General features: G+C 36.3%; 1 protein-coding gene across 2 annotated transcripts in view; it reads right to left on the bottom strand.

Annotated features, from left to right (window-relative positions):
* The window catches only part of tedc1 (tubulin epsilon and delta complex 1), a 70593-nt gene that overhangs the window by 17606 nt on the left and 33241 nt on the right, over window positions 1–19746 (bottom strand). For both annotated transcript variants that reach the window (XM_015351155.2, XM_015351154.2), the window contains exon 6: window positions 16708–16794. In XM_015351155.2, the coding sequence (XP_015206641.1) occupies window positions 16708–16794 (87 nt within the window). The remainder of the gene's footprint in view (window positions 1–16707; window positions 16795–19746) is intronic.

Genomic DNA, 19746 nt, shown 5'->3' with positions numbered 1-19746 from the left:
ATAATTTTTGTAGGAGGGCTTGGACAGATTCCAAGTGCATTTTTGCAATTTACGTTGCATTGTCCAATGTGCTGTTGTAATACAGTTTAGAATACAGTTAGTCTAAGCTTTATCAGCTTATTTAAAATAATTTTTTTGAATCCCCGGCGGAACACACTCCATAAGAATCAGCGCTTTTATACAGTATATCACCTTTAAACACATATATTTAAACACGCGTTTACGATTTAAATCAAAACGCGATTCAAATCAATATAAATGTTTATTTTGTAACGCATAGGTGACTATTCATTGTTATTAAAAAGACTTAAATTCGATCATGTTGTGATATTTAGAAATATAAATTTGTTTGGTGCGAGTGAGGTTTTATTTAATCTCTGACCAAGGGAAACATTTCATTTTTTCAAAGAAATGTTTGTTAAAAAATAAAGTCATAGTTCCATGGGATTCAATCACAGACCATGTGACATGGGAGTCAGGAAACTAACACACAGCGCCACCAGATTTGATAACGCTATAAAAACGCTATAAAATAATGTGACTAGGCACAGAACAAGTTTACAGCACAGTACAATAATAAATGCTGACCATGACTTTAGAAGCATAAATTACCTTACACTCAATTTAAACACAAGCTGTCTTTAGCCCTCTAAGCTGGTTCATACAGAAATGTAGAAATGCATTAGCCTGATTATGATTAAAAAACACATAATTAAACACGCGTTTGCGATTTAAATCAAAACACGATTTAAATCAATATAAATGTTTATATTGTAACGCATACTGTCCAGCCTCCATTTCTCTAGAAAAATTTACTCTGTTGCACACACACACACACAATAGAAGCAGGAACTGCTGCCAGAAGGGAAGAAGGTGACTATTCATTGTTATCAAACATGACTTAGAATCGATCATGTTGTGATATTTTGAAATATAAAAGTCAATTGATTGTCCATAATATCGCTATTCTATTTTTTCGAAGAAATGTTTGTTAAAAGAAAAGTCCAGCACCAGCTGGATTTGAACACACAACCCGTGAGTTGGTAGTCAGGCATGTAGACCAGAAGGCTACAGGGGAACTCGCATGAAGAGGGAGGCGAAACAGCCCTACACAGCCCTGTCGCAGTACACGAATATAATCATATCGTTATTAAATTCTTTAGATACGCGATTCCATATTATATTAGCAGAAAAGCTTAAAACTACCACTTTTTCACACGCTATTTCACATGCTAGTTAAATACTTCAATGCTTAAAATCGTTAGGGAGAAATGGAATACCGGTGTGTATTTTTCCTTTAAAGTACCGATTCCTGGAATCTGACTGGCTGACACCCTTCTGAAGTGGTTCCATAAAATCTGGTATACGGAAAAGAAAACGTTGATACATACAAGTATCTTTTAATACAGTCTTTGCTGTGCTCTTGAGGATCCTTGTGATATTTTGAGCTCTAGTTGAATGATAAGTGTCGCATTTTAAATCATTTTCGTAGTTAGAAATTATGAAGCGCCCTGTTAAAAGCAAGGAAGTTTTTATGCCCGTTGAAGTAAAACAAAATGCCTGACAAAGTATGGCTTGGACAGATTCCAAGTGCTTGTACAAATGCGCTAAAGAAATTATACTTTGAGTATACAGCTTGTCCAAAGTCATCCATTATTAATACTATTAGTAATATCTTCGGTATAGGCTTTGATGTATAAATATTTCTGATAAAGGTAGGTTGTGTACTTTTGTCCAACTGAGCAATATTGCTTACATAAAATATACCAACATTTTAATGACTGATGATTAACATGCTGTAATACACAGTTCAAAATTAAAAGCTCAAATGGTGTACATGAGAGGTTAAGCTCCCCCTGACGGTTTTACAAGGTGACGCCGGATAGTTTCCGGCATGACGTCAAATGACGCGCGATTAACCACGTGACACTGCGTGACACCGCGACATGCCCACCGGGGTATGCCGCGAAATACCCCACCCATTTTGAATGGCTGCATCTGTATAAGGCTCCTTGCTGAAGGTAATTTCTGTTGATTTCAACCACATTTCCATCTGTAGAGAACCTTAGTGTTTCCAAACACCTCAAATTGCCCATAGATGCCCAGATAGATTGAAGTCTTCAAAACTTAAGAGTTTTGAAGGCTAGCTGCTAAAGGTTAGAGATTTTCTAGCAAGTGATCCACTTCTGTTATGTGATGTGTGTAAAATAGTCGTGATGGCACCTTAAGAATGTAGAATTATAATTTTACTTGTACTGTTGGACCCAATTTACAAAAGTCTGACATCTATCATTAGGGTGCAATGCTGTTTCAGACCCTAACTCAGCCTAACACAGTAACATATCTTTATGAATTTGTGGCCACTGCAGGAGCTGCCCAGGTAAGTTGTCATATGAATACTTTCACCCTTAAGAGCCGGAGTATACTGTAAAATTGGCTTTTGCGTCTGGGCCAATGAGAGGAAATTTGATTTTCCTCTTCTACCACATTGAGTGCATGATACCAAAGTCAGAGAGTGTAAAGCACTTTAAAACAAACACAAAGTTGCTCATTTTTCTGAGAAGCCTGAAGAACTTTCTTTTACAGAGTCACTTCAAAAACTTTTTAATTTTAGATAAAGCATTAGGTATTTGGACACTTATATTACTCCATATTGTTATCATATCTAAAAGGGCTCTCACAAAGGTAATAATTGTTGATACACTATTCTAAGCATTTCCTTATATTGGGCAAATATGGAAGTTTACTATTTAAGAATCAACTAATAAATGTGGGATACACAAATAATGTTAGACTTTATCGGTAAAAGTGTGTTGTCAAAGGGAAATGTTCACTCTTCAAAGATAAATCTTAAAAATGCAAAAAAGGATGATAAAGAAACCTAACCACCATGCAGAAATGCACTGCTTTTTTGACCAGATAAATGTTTTCTTTCAAAAATAGTGATTGTTCAAAAAACTAGAACTGCATGAAGCTTTCCTTTACAGGAGACAAAGCACCACATTGTTACTCTGTGAGAAGCCTTCATGCTAAATTATGCAATGCATCAAGAATCTTTAAAGCAAAAGTTTTTTTTGCTTATTTGAAGGGAACTCTCATTCTGCCTCTATGCTGTTAGGGTTATAAGGTCTTAATAAGCGTCAATTTGCAATGCTAAAAAGTTGAGTACTGTCTGCAACATCACATTCAAGAAAACTGGACCTGAAGCTTCACCAGCTGAAAATCCTTTAATTTAAAGATACCTTTTCATGTATCCATCTACTATTGTGAAGTCTGGAAATGGTTGCAACAACACAGAATAAAACAACAACCCAACTTTTTAACCTAACTGGTGGCAATGATCATTATGCCTGCTAGTCACAATTAACTGTTCTCTCTATAAATAGACATACACATGTACACTTTATTGTATACTGGTTGGTTTCAAGGACATGTCTACCGATATCCTGGTGTTAGACGAGTCTCTGAATTGATATCTGAGACTCCAGGCATTATTTTTTTCTTAAAATTCAAACCTACTGTATGTCTGAGGAAGTGGAACAGCAAACAGTCACTGCTCAGGTAAGTTTAGATATTTCTGAATTACTTTCTTTTCAGATTGGTGAATAAGAAAATGCATAAGTTGGTGGATCTTAAGGCTGAGACAGAGTCACAACCATCTGGAACAAACAAGCCAGCCATGTTGCCATGGGATCTGGGCTTGGGGAAATGTTTAATTCCACTACCAGTAACGTTTTCATATCCACTCCGGAATAAAGTATCTGCAACAAAGTATTTAGATAGATGTTTTTTTAAGGAAAAATAAATCACAAATATACACTTTGCACACTGAAAAAAGCCTAGAATTTACTGCTCTAAAATGAAAAGTAACACATACAGATTCCCTGTTGTGGAAACTACTGAACATACAAAGAACTTCACAATTGGAATCAGAAATATGTCCATGCTGTTGAAATTGACCAATGAATCACAACAGCAAGACCTTCAATTATTTTATATTGGTTAAATAATGGTGGTTAAGCTATGTTGAAAAACTCATGAGAGGAATTATCAAGTAATCAGCAGATCATTCTAATTATAAAATGTTCTTTTGTTATTTTTGGGGTCATTATTGCCATTCTACATCTAACACATTTAAGTTTAAGCATACTTATAGTGTGACAGAACACAAAATGAAAGACTGTAGTGTTGCAACAGTTTTAAGTTAAAATTAGTTTGAATTAGTGAATATTAGACCTCCATTTTCCTATTAAAACATAATCAAGATGCTACAAACATTTGGCTCTACCCTATTCTCTGTTCTCCATTGTTGCTCTTTTTGTGGGCCTACCAATATCGATTGGAATATAAGACCTAAGTAAATTCTAGTAGCACTCTCTATATATTTATTTTCTTTTATTTTATACCTGCTTATTAACATTATTTCATGACATATTAGAAAATTAAGAAATTGTTGCTCAGTTATTACTAATATTACTACTTTCAGCAGAAATCAAGACTGCACAATCTCTAACTCTTATGTTCTTATGATCCTCTAAGCTTTACTAAATTTTCTTTCATGGCACAAGACTTTTTCTGTATCAAGCGACATATATATCTTTTACTTACACACTATTGGCATTTGCTAGCATTTTTGTACTGTCTGTACCTTTTACATTATTTAGAATACATTTTGTAAAATGATGGCACTGACAGATATTGCATTATTAGACTTTGGTTTCTCAGGACAAGGAGATAAGCAGATAATTTCTGACTGCGTGGACTACACTGACTTCTCAAGGTTGGAGGACTACATTACAGGTGACCAGAATAAGTAACAAGCTTGGAAGTTTAGCAGTAAACCAGCAGTATCTACATTTTAAATTCAGTGAACTGGAAAAGCATGCATCTCAAATTGGCTTGAGGTAGTTTCATGTCCTATAGACTGAAAACGCAAAATCTGAAATAACAGTTTTCAAACAATTCTTTTATTGACTTTCTTATATCTGTTCCGTGATCAAGAAACAAAAGCCAATAATAATAATAGGTTTTAGAAAATGAAAGAATCTCAGACTCTATATGGATCACACTCCAAATATATAAATACAAAAATATGCAAATATTGTTATACACCACCAGTTATTAACATGGATCCGTTTACATTGTATAACATATAAACGTGTATATAGTGTATAACATTGATGTTATACACATATTAACAAATGGTGTTATACACAATTAAATAAAAAATATTAATGATAATTTAACACTATATAATTTGATTACATTTTTTTATTTAAATATTAAATCTGCAAAAGAAGAAGTGGTTATTATGGTAGACTTCAACTCTCTCCAAAGTGACAGGGAAAATGCCCACAAAAATGTTAGCAGCAGAAGCTGAAATGATTAATACCTTGCTTACTCGATTTGTTGGAGCACCAGGGAACACAAGTACTGTAGATGCCACATGGAAGTGCATCGCAAAAATGAGAACAGGTGGCACTTTCTCATTCAAACGGTTGTGGGAGTAGAGAACGTACTACCCAGCTATGTATTTGAAGCTGAAACCTCAACTTCAAACAACAGCTGAGTGATGTTGATAAAATGTTCTTTCTTCCCTCTGTGGGATGTAAATAATCATGCGGCACTGAACTGTTGCAGCAACAAAGGTCTTTTATTTTACATGCATGGAAGTTACAGTTTGCTCCAAAAGAGTACACCCTGCAACTCAACTTTTTTCTCTAACTGGACTGCTTTTTTTCTCTCAAAGTGCTAGACTGTGGTGGGGGATACAGTCTTACTTTGTCTTCAATTAATCCAGTTTACCACTTCAAAACCAGTGGTAACCAGTGGCTAGCATCCTCCAAATAAGTTGTTTTTCAGCTAGTTATTTGGAGCTTATACTTCTTCTCTTGTCTTATGATCTTCCCTTGACCCTCATTCTGTCAACTATTCTTAATCTTATTATAATTTATTTTACATTTATTTGTTTGTTTTATTCATTAAACAGTCAAAAATGTAATTGTAACAAAATTCTTCACATACCCAGATTTATATATTGTATGTATGCATATTAGTACTTGTTAACATTTTGCTTTAAAAAAGAGTCAATCTTCAACAGACGAAGTGGTTATTATCGTAGACTTGCACTTGTTTGTAATCATTCAGTTTCATTCAATTTCTGAAATAGTAATAGCTGACTTCCTCTTACCTTGCTTGTGGTTGCGGGTTGCCATGGCGAGCGCTTCCTACCTAAGCTTGCTTGTACAAAATTGCTTTCTAAAACTTATGAGTACAAAGTCCATTGCTCATAACGGATATGTACAGTACAAAAAAGTCTTCACAGATCAGTTAGATACAAAATACCAAATGGGTTATTTTGAATCTCTTGCATATCACATTTCTTATGTTCTCATGCTCATCTTCCATATCCTCTTCATAAGTTTTCTCCTCAAGATGAATCACCCATCTTACATTTATAATGCATGTTTGCTTCCTGTATGTACTGTAATATTCAATAGTCCCCCATGTTACCCATGGCCAGCAGCCATATCACCCTGCAACTCACAATTGGCAGCCCACTGAAGCTAAGCAGGTGTGAGCCTGGTCAGTACCTGGATGTGAGACCTCCTGGGAAAAACGAATGTTGCTGCTGGAAGAGGTGTTAGTGGGGCCAGCAGGGGGCACTCACCCTGCGGTCTACGTGGGTCCTAATGCCCCAGTATAGTGACGTGGAGACTATACTGTAAACAGGCGCCGTCCTTCCGATGAGACGTAAAACTGAGGTCCTGACTCTTTGTGGTAATTAAAAACCCCAGGGCATTTCTCGAAAAGAGTAGGGGTGTAACCCTGGCGTCCTGGCCAAATGTCCCATTGGCCCTTACCAATCACGGCCTCCTAATAATCCCCATCATTATTGCTTCATTACTCTGCTCTCCCCACTGATAGCAGGTGTGTGGTGAGCGTTCTGGTGCACTATGGCTACCGTCGCATCATCCAGGTGGATGCTGCACACTGGTAGTTGTGGAGGGGATTCCCCATTACCCGTAAAGTGCTTTGAGTGGAGTGTCCAGAAAAGCACTATATAGATGTAAAAAATAATATTTATTATTATTATGTTAAATTTCGTTTGTCAACCAGTTTGACAAGTCCTGGACAATAAACTGTAAGTCTTTTTGTATTGCCTTTGTTCTAGGTTTTTTGCCACTACAACTTTTGTGTTGTCTGAAACTTTGACGAGCTACAGTAGAGCTAGATCATTTATGCAAATCTGAAAAAAAAAACAGGACTAGAACTCCAATTAGAGTTCTCTCCTGTAATTTTAACTCTGTTCTGCTCGTTAACCAGTTCTCAATCCATTCACATACATTAAATTAGGTCAGAATGATCTCTTTTCATTTATTAACCACATCCAAGGCTTTCAGAAAATTATAAATAATGCAAATATACTTGTACTACCTGTATCCTTGGCTTTTTATGTATCTACTTAATGTGAAATGGAATTAACAACTATCAGAGGGCAGCACAGTGATGCCTTGCAATGCTGCTGCATTAATGTGTGCATGTTTGTGTACTGTATTTGAGTGCACAGCGATGGACTGGTGTCCTGTCCAGGGTGTATCCCGCTTTGTACCTGTTGCTTGGTGGATAAGGTTCTGAGCCCCTGAATTAAATAAAGAGGTTTAGAAAATGGATTAATAGATAAAGAGCTAAAATATGCTAAATATGTGGACAAGGTAACATTACAGAAATATGAATGTGTATCTTCTATAAAAGCTTGATCAAGTCTTTTAATGGTCTAATCTCTGCACAGATTTGTCTTTCTCATCATACAATCAATGTGTTGCCACACAATGACACATGGAAGATGGTAGACCTACTGTATATTTGACAAAATGAGGAGCAGTTGCTTCGTTTAAAAGTAAATTGCAGAAACAAATGCAATTAAAAATAGTTCAAACCTAGTGATAAGCATACAACTAGAGTCTATTTTGTTACCTTCAATCAATATTTTGTGTAATAAATGCATTCATATTCAAATAATATCTTCATTGCTATTCATTCTGAATCCATCCACATAGCTTAATGTTAGTACTCATTTAATTTTGGAGATTACACTTTGATATAACTGGATATTCTTTTTACTGCAGCTCTAACCGTGGTTTTCTGTTGTTCACAACAATGAATCAGAAAAACAACATGTAATCCTCAGTAGCATTTGATCTACAGTATACCGTAGATGTACTAGATTAATTGCAGTAAAATTATTACTGCGTTTTAATCCTCAGGTAGAAAAATAATGAAAACCTAAAGAACATGTTAAAAAAGCTGGTTTTCCATTAATTACAGGATAGTAAGGATACAGGCCTATAGCATGATTGATAACTATTTCTACAATAACACAATTCTGTGCAAACTATGCACGTACAGTATGCAAAGGGTGTGGAAAGAAAAGTCATGAGAGTAACAATATGTATATAGTACTTAAAATAATGGTTCTTACTATCAGACATGCCTGGACAGCACTCATGGAAATCAGTTGTAATGAGCTGAATCTTTCCTATAAAAAGCTCTTTAGCAGGAGTGGTTTATCTAAACATAGATATCAATCATTTGCTCTCTCATTCATTTAAAGACTTTCCTTCATGATGTTCTCTGCTCAGCCACCCCAACCAAGCACATCTTCCTGATCTTGATCAATTCACTATGGGGTGCAGATGGTAGAGGAGCAGGATTACCTTGTCAATAGGGCCAATTTACCTCCCTTCTATCCAAACAAGTTAAAACCACATTAAACCCTAGCATTCATAATATGCAGCTCCAATGAGCTCATATACAGTATATCTCGACAAAGATATTATTTTATCTAAACATTTCTTAGTTTATAATATTTGATATTCAACAACAACAAAAAAAATTCTACATGAAATTTCTCCTATCGTTCCACGCAAGTTCAAAAGCACTGCATATTCCACTTAAGATGCCTTTCTTCAGGTGCACCTTCTGATAAGGCACATCTTTTAATATAACTTGCATTTTTTAGTTTTGTGTAATTTTACATTGCCCTTTATAGACGCAGCCTCTACATTGCTCATGTCTAATTGCACCGACATTGCTCATGTCTAATTGCACCGAATTTGCAGGTGAATTTGTAGTCATTTCCGAAATCTTTGTGAATGAAGCTCATAATGTGCATTACAGCTGCCGAATATCAGCTGCCATTATCTTCATTGTTCTGTACATTCTACTCAACAGTAAGATGATAAACAAAAAATCTTTAAGAAATTCTAAATTATACAGTGATACGTTTATGTGTGATAAGTACATCATAAAAAATAACAACACTTTTAAATTGTTTTTTATGGATTGTATTTTTATTTAACATCTGTTGCAGTCTTGAGAGCTTTCTGACACTGAGATCATTAAGGAAAAATTTCATATACACTGAGCTACTGGCAGCTTAAAGAACAGAAACAGATTAGAGTGTCAGTGGAACAAAGCAACAGGAAAGAAAAATAAACATCTGTTCTCTATCATGATGTTAAAAATGCCCTTTATAAAGTAACATGCTGCTTGGCAAGTCCAATTTTTTTTTTTAATGTTTCAAGCCTGATGAAGGGGTTTGACTTCATCTTATGCAAATTTTTAGCACTTGGCTCTAATATTCCCTGTATTGTTGAGGTGTTGTGACATGGCTTATATGTCCTTTTGAATGCAACAACCGTACAGGCTACAAAGAAAGGCACAGGCACAAAGAATGAAACTGCGTCATCCAACTAAGCAATGGAATTTTAAAGAAAGTGAATCACTATCCTGACATGGTTTTTTAAATAACCATCCTACGTTAATCATATGTGGCATGAAGAAGTAAAAATGGTAATTCGTCTAAGTGTTTTCTCTATATTTATACAAACCCTGGGTAATTCTGCAATATCGATTATATTATTTATTTAAAAAAAAATGTATTTTGATGGACAAAATATACAAAATAATTTATATATGCAAAGTTCTGAAGTCACAGCTCCAGCATTTGATTTACCGTCATTCAAAACTGGTAACATGGCACAATTCAATTTAATTTTCAGCTATAGGACTCACAACTATAACTTGCCTTACTCATTATTTTTAGGAATGCCATGTTGTGACTCTATATGGAAATAACTTTTTGTTATAGAACCTGAATTTCAAGTAAAAAACATTTAGAAATGCCTGAAAGGAAAGTTTTTTTTTTACATTAATTAAAAGCAAATTATTAGAATTCTCATAGATTTATCAGAATTGTATTTTGGTACCCACACATAGCAAAACACATTATAGATAATTTTGTTAACTGGTATCTTATAAAATGAAAATGACTCAAATATTCCCACATTTGTCACAGGGTTATGGCACTTAGTAACAGCACAAACAGGACCGTTTCACACAAAGCCCTACTTCTACAATATTGTCAAAAACACAAGGACACTTACAAAACCATTTGGTTCATCTAGCCCATTTGGCAGTTAGCATGTAATTGAACCAAGGATCACATCCAGCTGTTTCTTCAAAGACATCAGGGTATCACCTGCACATGGCTAGTTTATTCCATACTCCATACAATCCTTTGCATAAACGACTTCTCCCTGTTCTCAATTTTAAGCAAAATTCTAAAGTCAATTGAGATTTTGAATACTTGCATCAGGTCCACCTGTAATATTCTCTGTCCGATACTAGAGGTTCAGTTCCATTTGCCTGTCAGTGTAGGTCATTCCTTTGAGCCCAAGAATTTATCACTTTGCTCTTCTCTGGCTGGATTCCAAAGTAGCGGTGTCTATTTTGTAACATATATGAATACAGAATATTCAAAATGAGGCCTTGCTAGTGTATTGTACAAACTTAACATCATTTGTTTTAAATTCTTCTCTTAAAACTAAAATCCTATTATCTTTTTTGTTTATTTTACATATCTAGAAGATATAATTTAAGAGTCAACAGAAACCACTTCTGTCTTCTTCTAAAGAATCATCTTCAATCTTTGTATATATATATAATGCATGCTATAACTGCTTGCATGTCAAATGAGTTTAAGCATTCTTCTGTTAAGTAATCTGTACTCTGTTTTTTAAACACTAAGTATCTCTCAATGGAAATAGAAACATTGCCTTGAATGCCTATCACCCACAATCTGAAAATTAATATTTTATGAGGAACCATTTTGATGTCACAGTTTGTCTTACTCTAAAACCATTTTGTATTTATTTTATAGAAATCAGTATTTGTTTAAAAGTCTCCACTTCTCCTTCTAGCACTTATTAGCATGTAATTTGATGGGGAACAAATTCCTTTTAGTCAGATGGGAAGTTTAGTGCATTACCTGTGACAATTAAGCATTTTTTTCATTCATTTGTCCCTTAACAACCCCATTAATGCAATTGTAAAGCATTTTCTGCTTAATATTATAATAAAATTACACTGGACTATTACTTGCTCTGAAACTGTTATTACTATACCTCATGCTCAATGCACCATTTTTTAAGTTATCATATTGTCTGAAAATGTTCTTTAAAAAAAAAAGCAAGTGGATCATGTAGTATTAGTTTCTTATGTCCACAGCAGCAAAGGATCATCTGACTCAACTTCAACTTCTTCTTTACCATGTATTACTTTCCATTTTGACATTTAAATGTTATTACCTGACAAAAAGCTAAGCATTTCAACTGTGAAGATGGATACAATATGTCAAATTTGAGTTATTTGATTTTTTGCATCTGCAGAGAGCTGTGAATCAGGATTAATTTGTAATGCGTGTTAAATCAGACATCAGTTAAATTTAGAGTTTCTTGGTAAATTAAAAAAAGGATGATCTGTACAGTACAGTACATCTCTGTGAACTCTGTTCATACTAAGTTTGATCTCTAAAAACTGCTGTGGTTGTCAATCAACATTTTAAATAGAATAGAATAATGTTACCCTGACTTCAGAATTAAAAATTTATAATGATTCTTCAACACAAGAACTATTTCTGCTCATATGAAACAAAAAAAAAATGGAAAGACAAGTGCAGCATAATTTACAACTGAAGCCCTTAATCTTGTATCTTGAAATTAGACATATGATTTTCTATTTCTATTATGCGTTAACATCCTGCTCAATAACATAAATATAATATATACCATAGAATGGTATGTATTGTATTTAAAACCATAACATCTTAAGAAGTTGTACTTTCCATTTCACATGACTGTATATGTAATTGTTTTTCTTCCCCAATAAAGAATGTAATACTGTACATGTAGCATAAATAACTTACTACTGTATAGTGTAGTATGAATAACAACTTAAGTATAGGTTGAATAATAACTTAGTATAATAAGGATACAGCACAGTAATATTCTTACAGAGCAAACTTTGATTTAGAATCATAATGGCTTTTTAAATTTTATTTTTTATTACATCATTTTCCCTACATTTCCAGCATTAAGTTACCAAATCAATCACTTTGAAATATGCAGATAGGTTTCATATTAGAATTAACTCAAAGCTTCCCCTGTTTTCTACTATTATTTGTATCATTTACCAATCTTTAATTCAAACTGGCTGTCCTGACCTGATTTTTCAAGATTTTGAATAGTGTTGTAGCGGCGAGGCTTATTAATAAGGCAAAATTAAGTGTTTCTGAGCTTTCCCAAATTAGGCCTCATTTCTCTGTTCATCTCTGTGGTCCAGCCACAGAGAAACTATTCATGCAGGCTGATTTAGGGTTCCTTTGATAAGGACAGCTCCCAAAGGGGGATGCACTTAGCTAAGCCTGGCTATCATGATCAATGGTCATCCATTGGCGCCTATCTGTCTAGGGAGTGCCAGTTGGACATCTGGACTGCATTACTAAGTGTCAGGAGTAAGTGACTCATATCTCACCTTGATCAACCAATCAGGGACTGGTAGGGCCAAGTAACCCACGTGGGACTCTGATGCCCATGGAACTTTCAGCCAATCAACGAGCTGAAGTTCCTCCAGGTAAAAACAGGCAACACAGAGAGCCTGAGAGATTCAGTAAGATTCAGAAGGGATTCAGGAGGATTCTGTGGACAATTCTAAAGGGAATTCAAAGGAGAATTCCAGGGCAGGACGGCCCAGGAGCAGAAGGCTCCCAAGGGCAGGACATTCTCGCAGCGAACCTCCTGACCATCCTGAGACTCAGCCCGGACAACCACGGAACGGCCAGTGTGTCCGAGTGCCAGAACTTTCCTTTGTTCTAAGAGTCGAGAGCGGGGGTTGCCAGAGAGTAACCAGAGGATCCACCCGAGGTTAGAACCAGCAGCAGGCCTCATGAACAGGTCGGAACTGTGGACAGCTGAATCATTATTCAGAACTAGCTCTTCATCAGGAACGAACCAGTCCTCTTCCTGACTTGCTGGGACCCACAGTCATCTTTTCTCCTGTGCACAAACTTTGCTAGTTACAGCCAACACTAACTAGCCGGTCAGTGAACATCAGCAGCTCACCGTCGCAAGCCGCACAGCACAGCCTGGCACCGAGCCAGAGAGCGCGGATTGGACAGCAACAGCCTGCAACTGTTTCTTTGTGCCCGCAGGAGATCTGAATCCCCAGAGATTGGATGAGTATTCAACTTCAATGCATTACAGCTCGAGAATTCAATTGTTATCCCAACCAGTTGATATCAATTTAATGTACTTGTTTTGAGTATCTAATGTAGAAGTTATAACCAAGTTCATTTACGAAACGGTCTTAATGAATGATATACTGAACGTATGTCCTCTTGATATGTGTAACACTTTGTAACTGACTGAATATATACCTTTTGTATTCTGATAACCCTCTCGATAAGATCTGTTAGGTTTACATGCATATTCTATGTATTAATAAATGTATCCTCGTGTATTAGTACCTGTGTGTGTGCGTTGTTTGAGTTATGTCGCACATTAGGACCTACACAGACCGCAGAGTGAGTGCTCCCTTTTGGTCCCACTCACACCTCTTCCAGCAGCAACTTCAGCTTTCCCAGAAGGTCTCCTACATTATCTAGATACTGGCCAGACTCACAACAAAACCTGCTTAGCTTTGGTGGGTAGCCATTTGAGAGTTACAGTGTGATATAGCTGCTGGTTATAGTTTTAAGCAGCAGCTATATCACCCTGTGCACACCCTTTTTGTGCATGTCTGATCTCCTTTTGATTTATTACTCTTTCTCCAGTGGTGTGCCAGAAGATAAAGAACTCAGGTGCTTCAAAATTGTATAAACTGCTCAGATGTCTTTTTGGCATATCTTTATTAACTTCAATAATAGTTAGTCCCATCCTATAATTTCTATTTTTTTGACACCCTATTGGTAACAATGACTTACATAATATAAAATAGTTATTATATATAATAAATACTTTATAGGAAAGTTTGATTCACTTGTTTTATTCAATTTAATTTAATTCAATTAATACAGTAATGTTTTCTTAGACCCTATATTTATTCTGTAGTTTGCTTGTAGAAGAGCATATTACTTTGTAGCGTTTTACTATAGCAAAATTAAAAACTAAATGATCAAATAAAACAGCACAACCTAATACCTTATTCAGAGAAATAATTAATAATCTAATGCTTAATCATTTATGAAGTTACAAAACATTAGCTATTATATAAAGTTGATAAAAAGAGAGATTTAGTTTTCTCTCTTCCACATGAAAAAATATGTAGTTTTAGAAAGAAGATTATATTATATTTTTGGAAAGAGCCTAGAGGAAATATTGGATATAGACAGTTAAGCTGATGAGAGCTTAGCTTGTTTGTTGCATACAGTAGTAAAGCAACAACATGACATAAAATTTAGATTTCTATTTAGAACACAAAGGTCTCACCAAAGGTAAGGTCAAATAATTAATGAAGAACTAATAGAAACAATAAAACTGTAACATAAATTTTACATTCTAATTTCTGCAGATGTCAGAGCAAATCAAGTTTATCAGCTAAACATTTAACAATGGAAGGATGACAAAAAACTAATAAAACAGGACGTGATGTTGTTATTTACCTCATTTAGGTCACATTTGTATTCACAGTTGAAGACCATATTGAAACTTAAAAACAGAAATGTGCTTTCCTATTGTAGAATATCCTGAATTTATTATTATTTTCTGATATAACTCAGGATTTTTTGGAAAGTTAAATCAATAGCTGTTTGAAATAATGCGCAAAATCCATTCTTCATGCACAGCCCTCAAAGGCTATATGAGGGGTATATGTGTTTTTATGGGTCTGACACATTATGATTGTTGAAATTGTACTGTATCACATTCAACTTGAGTTTCCACATTCTCTCTTTTGTTCTCTAAGCTTCGGGATTGGAGTTAAACCATTTCCTGTGCTCATATAATAAGCTCAAATCCTGATTCTTCTCACTATACCAAATGAATTTAGTGAATCAAATGAAGGAATCAGTCAGGAACTCTTGATTCAAGGAAAACCAGTAGGAACATGAGGAGAACATAGAAACACCATGTAGATAGCACCCCAGGTCTGGAATTGAACCCAGGGCCAGCACTGCAAGGCAGCAGTGCTAACCACTGCACCACGCTGCCACTAGAAACCTGATCCAAATATTCAAAATCTTCAAAGGCACTGACAAAGTCAACTCAGTGAACGTCTTCAATATTAGCACTAAATCACTGACAAGAGGTCACAAGTAGGAGCAATGTGGGAGCGCATTAAAATCCAAGAACAGTAGGCTTCTTTCAATGTCTGGATTACATCCTCAAATCAATTAGGTAGAATCTACCAAATGGACTAAATGTCCTGAATGACCTCATTTCATTTGTGGCTTTTTTATGCTATTACATTTCACTCTCTGGAAGTCTACAAATTTGCTTTGGCAAAATTGTACAAAGTTGCAACTTTTGTTGGTTATTATAAAGGGTCTTTGGTTAGCAAGGTGATCTGTTCTTAATATTTTACTAAAATATTATCCTTTTTGTTAACATAGCAATACAACTACAGTAGTTGTGAGAACTGAAGGATATAACAGAGGTATTGACAGTTATCGTTACTTAACGCACATATCAGAATGTGAACTTCCTGTGTTTCATGAAGCAGACAGCTTTGAGAAAAATGCAAAAAGAAGAAATATATTGTATATTTGTACACACCCCAAGCCATGTGTTGTACCCTACAAAAGTCAGCAAGACTACAAAACAAATTCAGATACATACAGTGGCTATCAAAAGGCAAAACACTCTATAATGTCAAAGTGAAAACTACATTATACAGATCCTCATAAGTTAAGTATAAATAGAAAATAGAACCAGAAATAACCCCAGTTTAGTCAGACTTGATTTAATTCATAAAAAGATCAATCTAATTGCTTGAACAAACTTCATCCTTGAAAACCAGCTTCAGGCCAGTGTTGTTTTTTGTTTCCATTTCATGTTTCTCATGAAGGTTCCATTCATTTTTTAAATAAAACTGTAACAATAATTTGCCAATTTGCATCATATACCATAAATATTCCAGCTGTGGTTTTAGTACACTTATGTGACATTAACAATGTCGAAATATGTTTGTTCTTCCATCAGTCCAATTTGCACAAGGGCCTGCAGCTTTGAAAAACCTACAATGAATAAAGCCAGTCTGCAATGAGAATCTGATCTATTTTCCTGCATTGCACTGAAAAGTTCAGAGCAAAAGAAAATAAAAAAGTAGGATATTATGTACAATTCGTGTGCAACATTTAGTGAAACATACCATCCAACACCAATATAGTGGCTCCAGGCGTTTCCATTCCAAGTAACTCTCCAGCAGAGCAATCTCAGACTGCAGCATCTTCAAGATCTACAAAACAAGGGAGGTTATTGCAATACACATAGCACCATGCTGCTCAGCTCAGTAGGCACACAAGCAGACTCTGCAATGACAGAAGAACCATCAAGTATGTTCCACAGGCAAGAACTGTGAGGGATCTGGTTTAACTATGAATGTCACAGAAAGACAAACAAAACAAAGAATTAACATCAGAGTACATCGTCTTTACTTACAGTAATTGCACTATGATGACATCATATATGTGTAGTACATGAAGAGCTCATAAATATAGGTAGCTTGTTCAAAAAGCATGATTGTTTTATAAACTAGAATGGTGCCATGTTATCAATGCCATGTTTTAAAATAACACGGTAAAGTATCGCAAACTGCAAAGAGAGAAAAATACCCCAAAACAAAGTACTGTTTGTGATTTCCCACATCCTAAGAGCATGTCGATGCTAATTTTCTGAATCAGTAAAAAAAAATGTCTGAACAAACAGCCTCAAGGCAAAACCCAAAATAATACTAAATAAATAACAACATAACAAATTCTGTACTGTGTTTATTCAAAACTGTTCAAAGCAACAATAGACCCACTGGGAGCTCCCTGTTGCAAATATTTTCTGTAAAGGAAATGCTTTCCATGCCTGGAGGTCCTTGCTCAGGCACAAAAAAGATAAATATGTCTGCTGTTCCTTCCAAATGGATCTTGTTCTCTGTAAAATTCTTAATTCAGATCTTTCCCAAGTTGTTCAATGCCTCAAAATCTCCAAAAAACCAAAAAAAGTCAAAAGAGTTTATTCTAATGATCTGTACAAATGCAACCCTTTGTGATATAGCGTGAACCTAATCACATTTTAATTAAATTAAACTTGCAGTTATCTGTGTTAGGGGACAGTCTGTGCTTAACTAAGAAAACACTAAACCAAGGCATTAAGAAGGTGTAGATAATGTTGCTTAATTCTGCTGTAAAGCAGAATATTTCACTTTTTATCACATGAAATGGTAGCTTGAAAAATTAAAAAATTAGTCACTAAGTGGATCAGCTGATTCTGATCCACTTAGTGATTGATTCTGCTCAGAGCTTAAGTTGGGTTCTCTGGATCACTGCTCAACTTATAAGGATAAGACAGTTCCATAAAAAAGGAACTTTTCGGCTGATCTTGCTTGTTAGGTAGTGTGCTGCAGCAGAAGAATCTGGAGTGATGACAGAATCAACTCAGACTGCTAAAGCCAGTGGGCGATCCAGACACAAAACAGAATGTTAGTATGCAGTCTGCAAGACACTGCAGTGAGCTGATTTATCTCACTATAAAAGAGAATGGGAACAAACAGAAAGCGTCATAATCCCAGGGAGATAGAATGGTGAACGGTAAAGTCTCAGATGAGACAAAACAGCATCTATTATACCAATGGGCAACCTCTTGGTTATATCAATTAGAGATGCACATTATAAATACAGCTGCAGTGTCCAACTTATTTAGCCCCAGCCTCAGGCAAAACTGAGTAAAAAGAAAACAACATCCACAAAGATTATAAAATTGACTTATCTAAAGAGACGGGTAAAGTTAGTGTTCAAGAATCTGAACAATAGAGGATAAGTCTAGATCTCAGACCAAAACCAAAAACCAAAATAGGGAGCGTTAAGTGCAATAACATTGGCTTGGTTTGAGTACTGTTGTTTCCTGTTGTGGGGATACAGAATGTGTTCAGTGTGGAGGCAGAGCTCTCACCAGAGAATGACACATTGCCTCAGTAACCACATCTTAGAAGAGTTTATGAGCCCCAGCTGTGAGAACACTTTAAGTACTGTATAAGCTGAACACTTCCCAAAGAAGCCAACATCTTGTCTTGCACTAGCTGCAGGCAAGAGCGGAAGTGGGAGATCAGATACTCCGTATGCAGAGGTTCGGCTGTGAGAGAGCCAAGCCGAAGCAAGACAATGTCTGCCTTACAGTTGCCAGAGAGATGACAGCCTAATGGCTGTAGCTAAGCCCCAATTAGGGGCACTGAGAGTGAACCACAGTTCTGGAAGAAACTGGGAAAAACTTTGGAGCCTAAAACAGAAGGGACCAGGAAGAACTGTAGTCTTGGAGGGGACTGTGTGACTGAAGCCTTAAAAGACTGTTTCGTGTATGGAGCCTAGAGAGTTAAAGGAAAGATAGCCTATTACAGTGCGGAAGAAAAGGGCTATCAAGGGGGTCAGTGTGTAGAGTGAGTTGAGTATAGGAGCTACTGTAATAGTGAGGGATGCAGTGATGGCGGAGCACAGGTGTGAGGTGCGCCAGCATCTCCACGTGTGACAAAGCAGTGGAGGCTAGAAAAGGAGAAGCTGCACCAGCAGCCACAGAGGCACAGCACGGGGCAGTGAGAGTTAGGTGCCAAAGTTGTTCTGTGTGTATTTTAATTAGGGAGAGTGTGCTGAGTCTCACTATGAGTGGATAAGTGCTATGAGAATGTGTAGTGTGTAGTTACATTAAGAGTTATGGGAGCAAGAGTGAAGCGTGTCTGTCCCAGTGTGTGTGAGGCCCAGCCTGGTGACATTAGGAGCATTTCATCAGCTGGAAGCAGACCTGGAAGTCTAAGGGCTAACTGACTGTGACAGGACCAGTGGCTGTCTTGGGGAAGCAGGAAGCTCCATGAGACATCTAGGAGCCAGAGGTTCCAAGTGAGCAAGAGAGTAGGAGGCTCCCTGAGCTTCTGAGGGTGATGGTTGGAAGTGAACTTCGTTGAGCCCAGGGAATTGTGAGCAAAAGACTCGGCAAGGGACCTCCTTTATGTTCTCGGAGGAGATCATATAGGACAGTGGCATGAGTAAATTAAAGACTCTGAATCTCAGTCCATGAGCTAAGGGCCCCGAGGTCTCTGACTATGTGGCACTACGTGTTCCTGGTGTCCTGGTGAGGGGCCTGAGTCATCACCACTCTCAGATAAGGGTGCTTGCTGACGTGCGAAAATGGTCTGTAGGCTAAGAGGGACATA

This window comes from Lepisosteus oculatus, chromosome 8 (assembly GCF_040954835.1).
Source record: "Lepisosteus oculatus isolate fLepOcu1 chromosome 8, fLepOcu1.hap2, whole genome shotgun sequence".
NCBI classification, from domain to species: Eukaryota; Metazoa; Chordata; class Actinopteri; order Semionotiformes; family Lepisosteidae; genus Lepisosteus; species Lepisosteus oculatus.
Note: the sequence above shows the minus strand (reverse complement) of the source record. Positions and strands in the feature narration are given on the sequence as shown.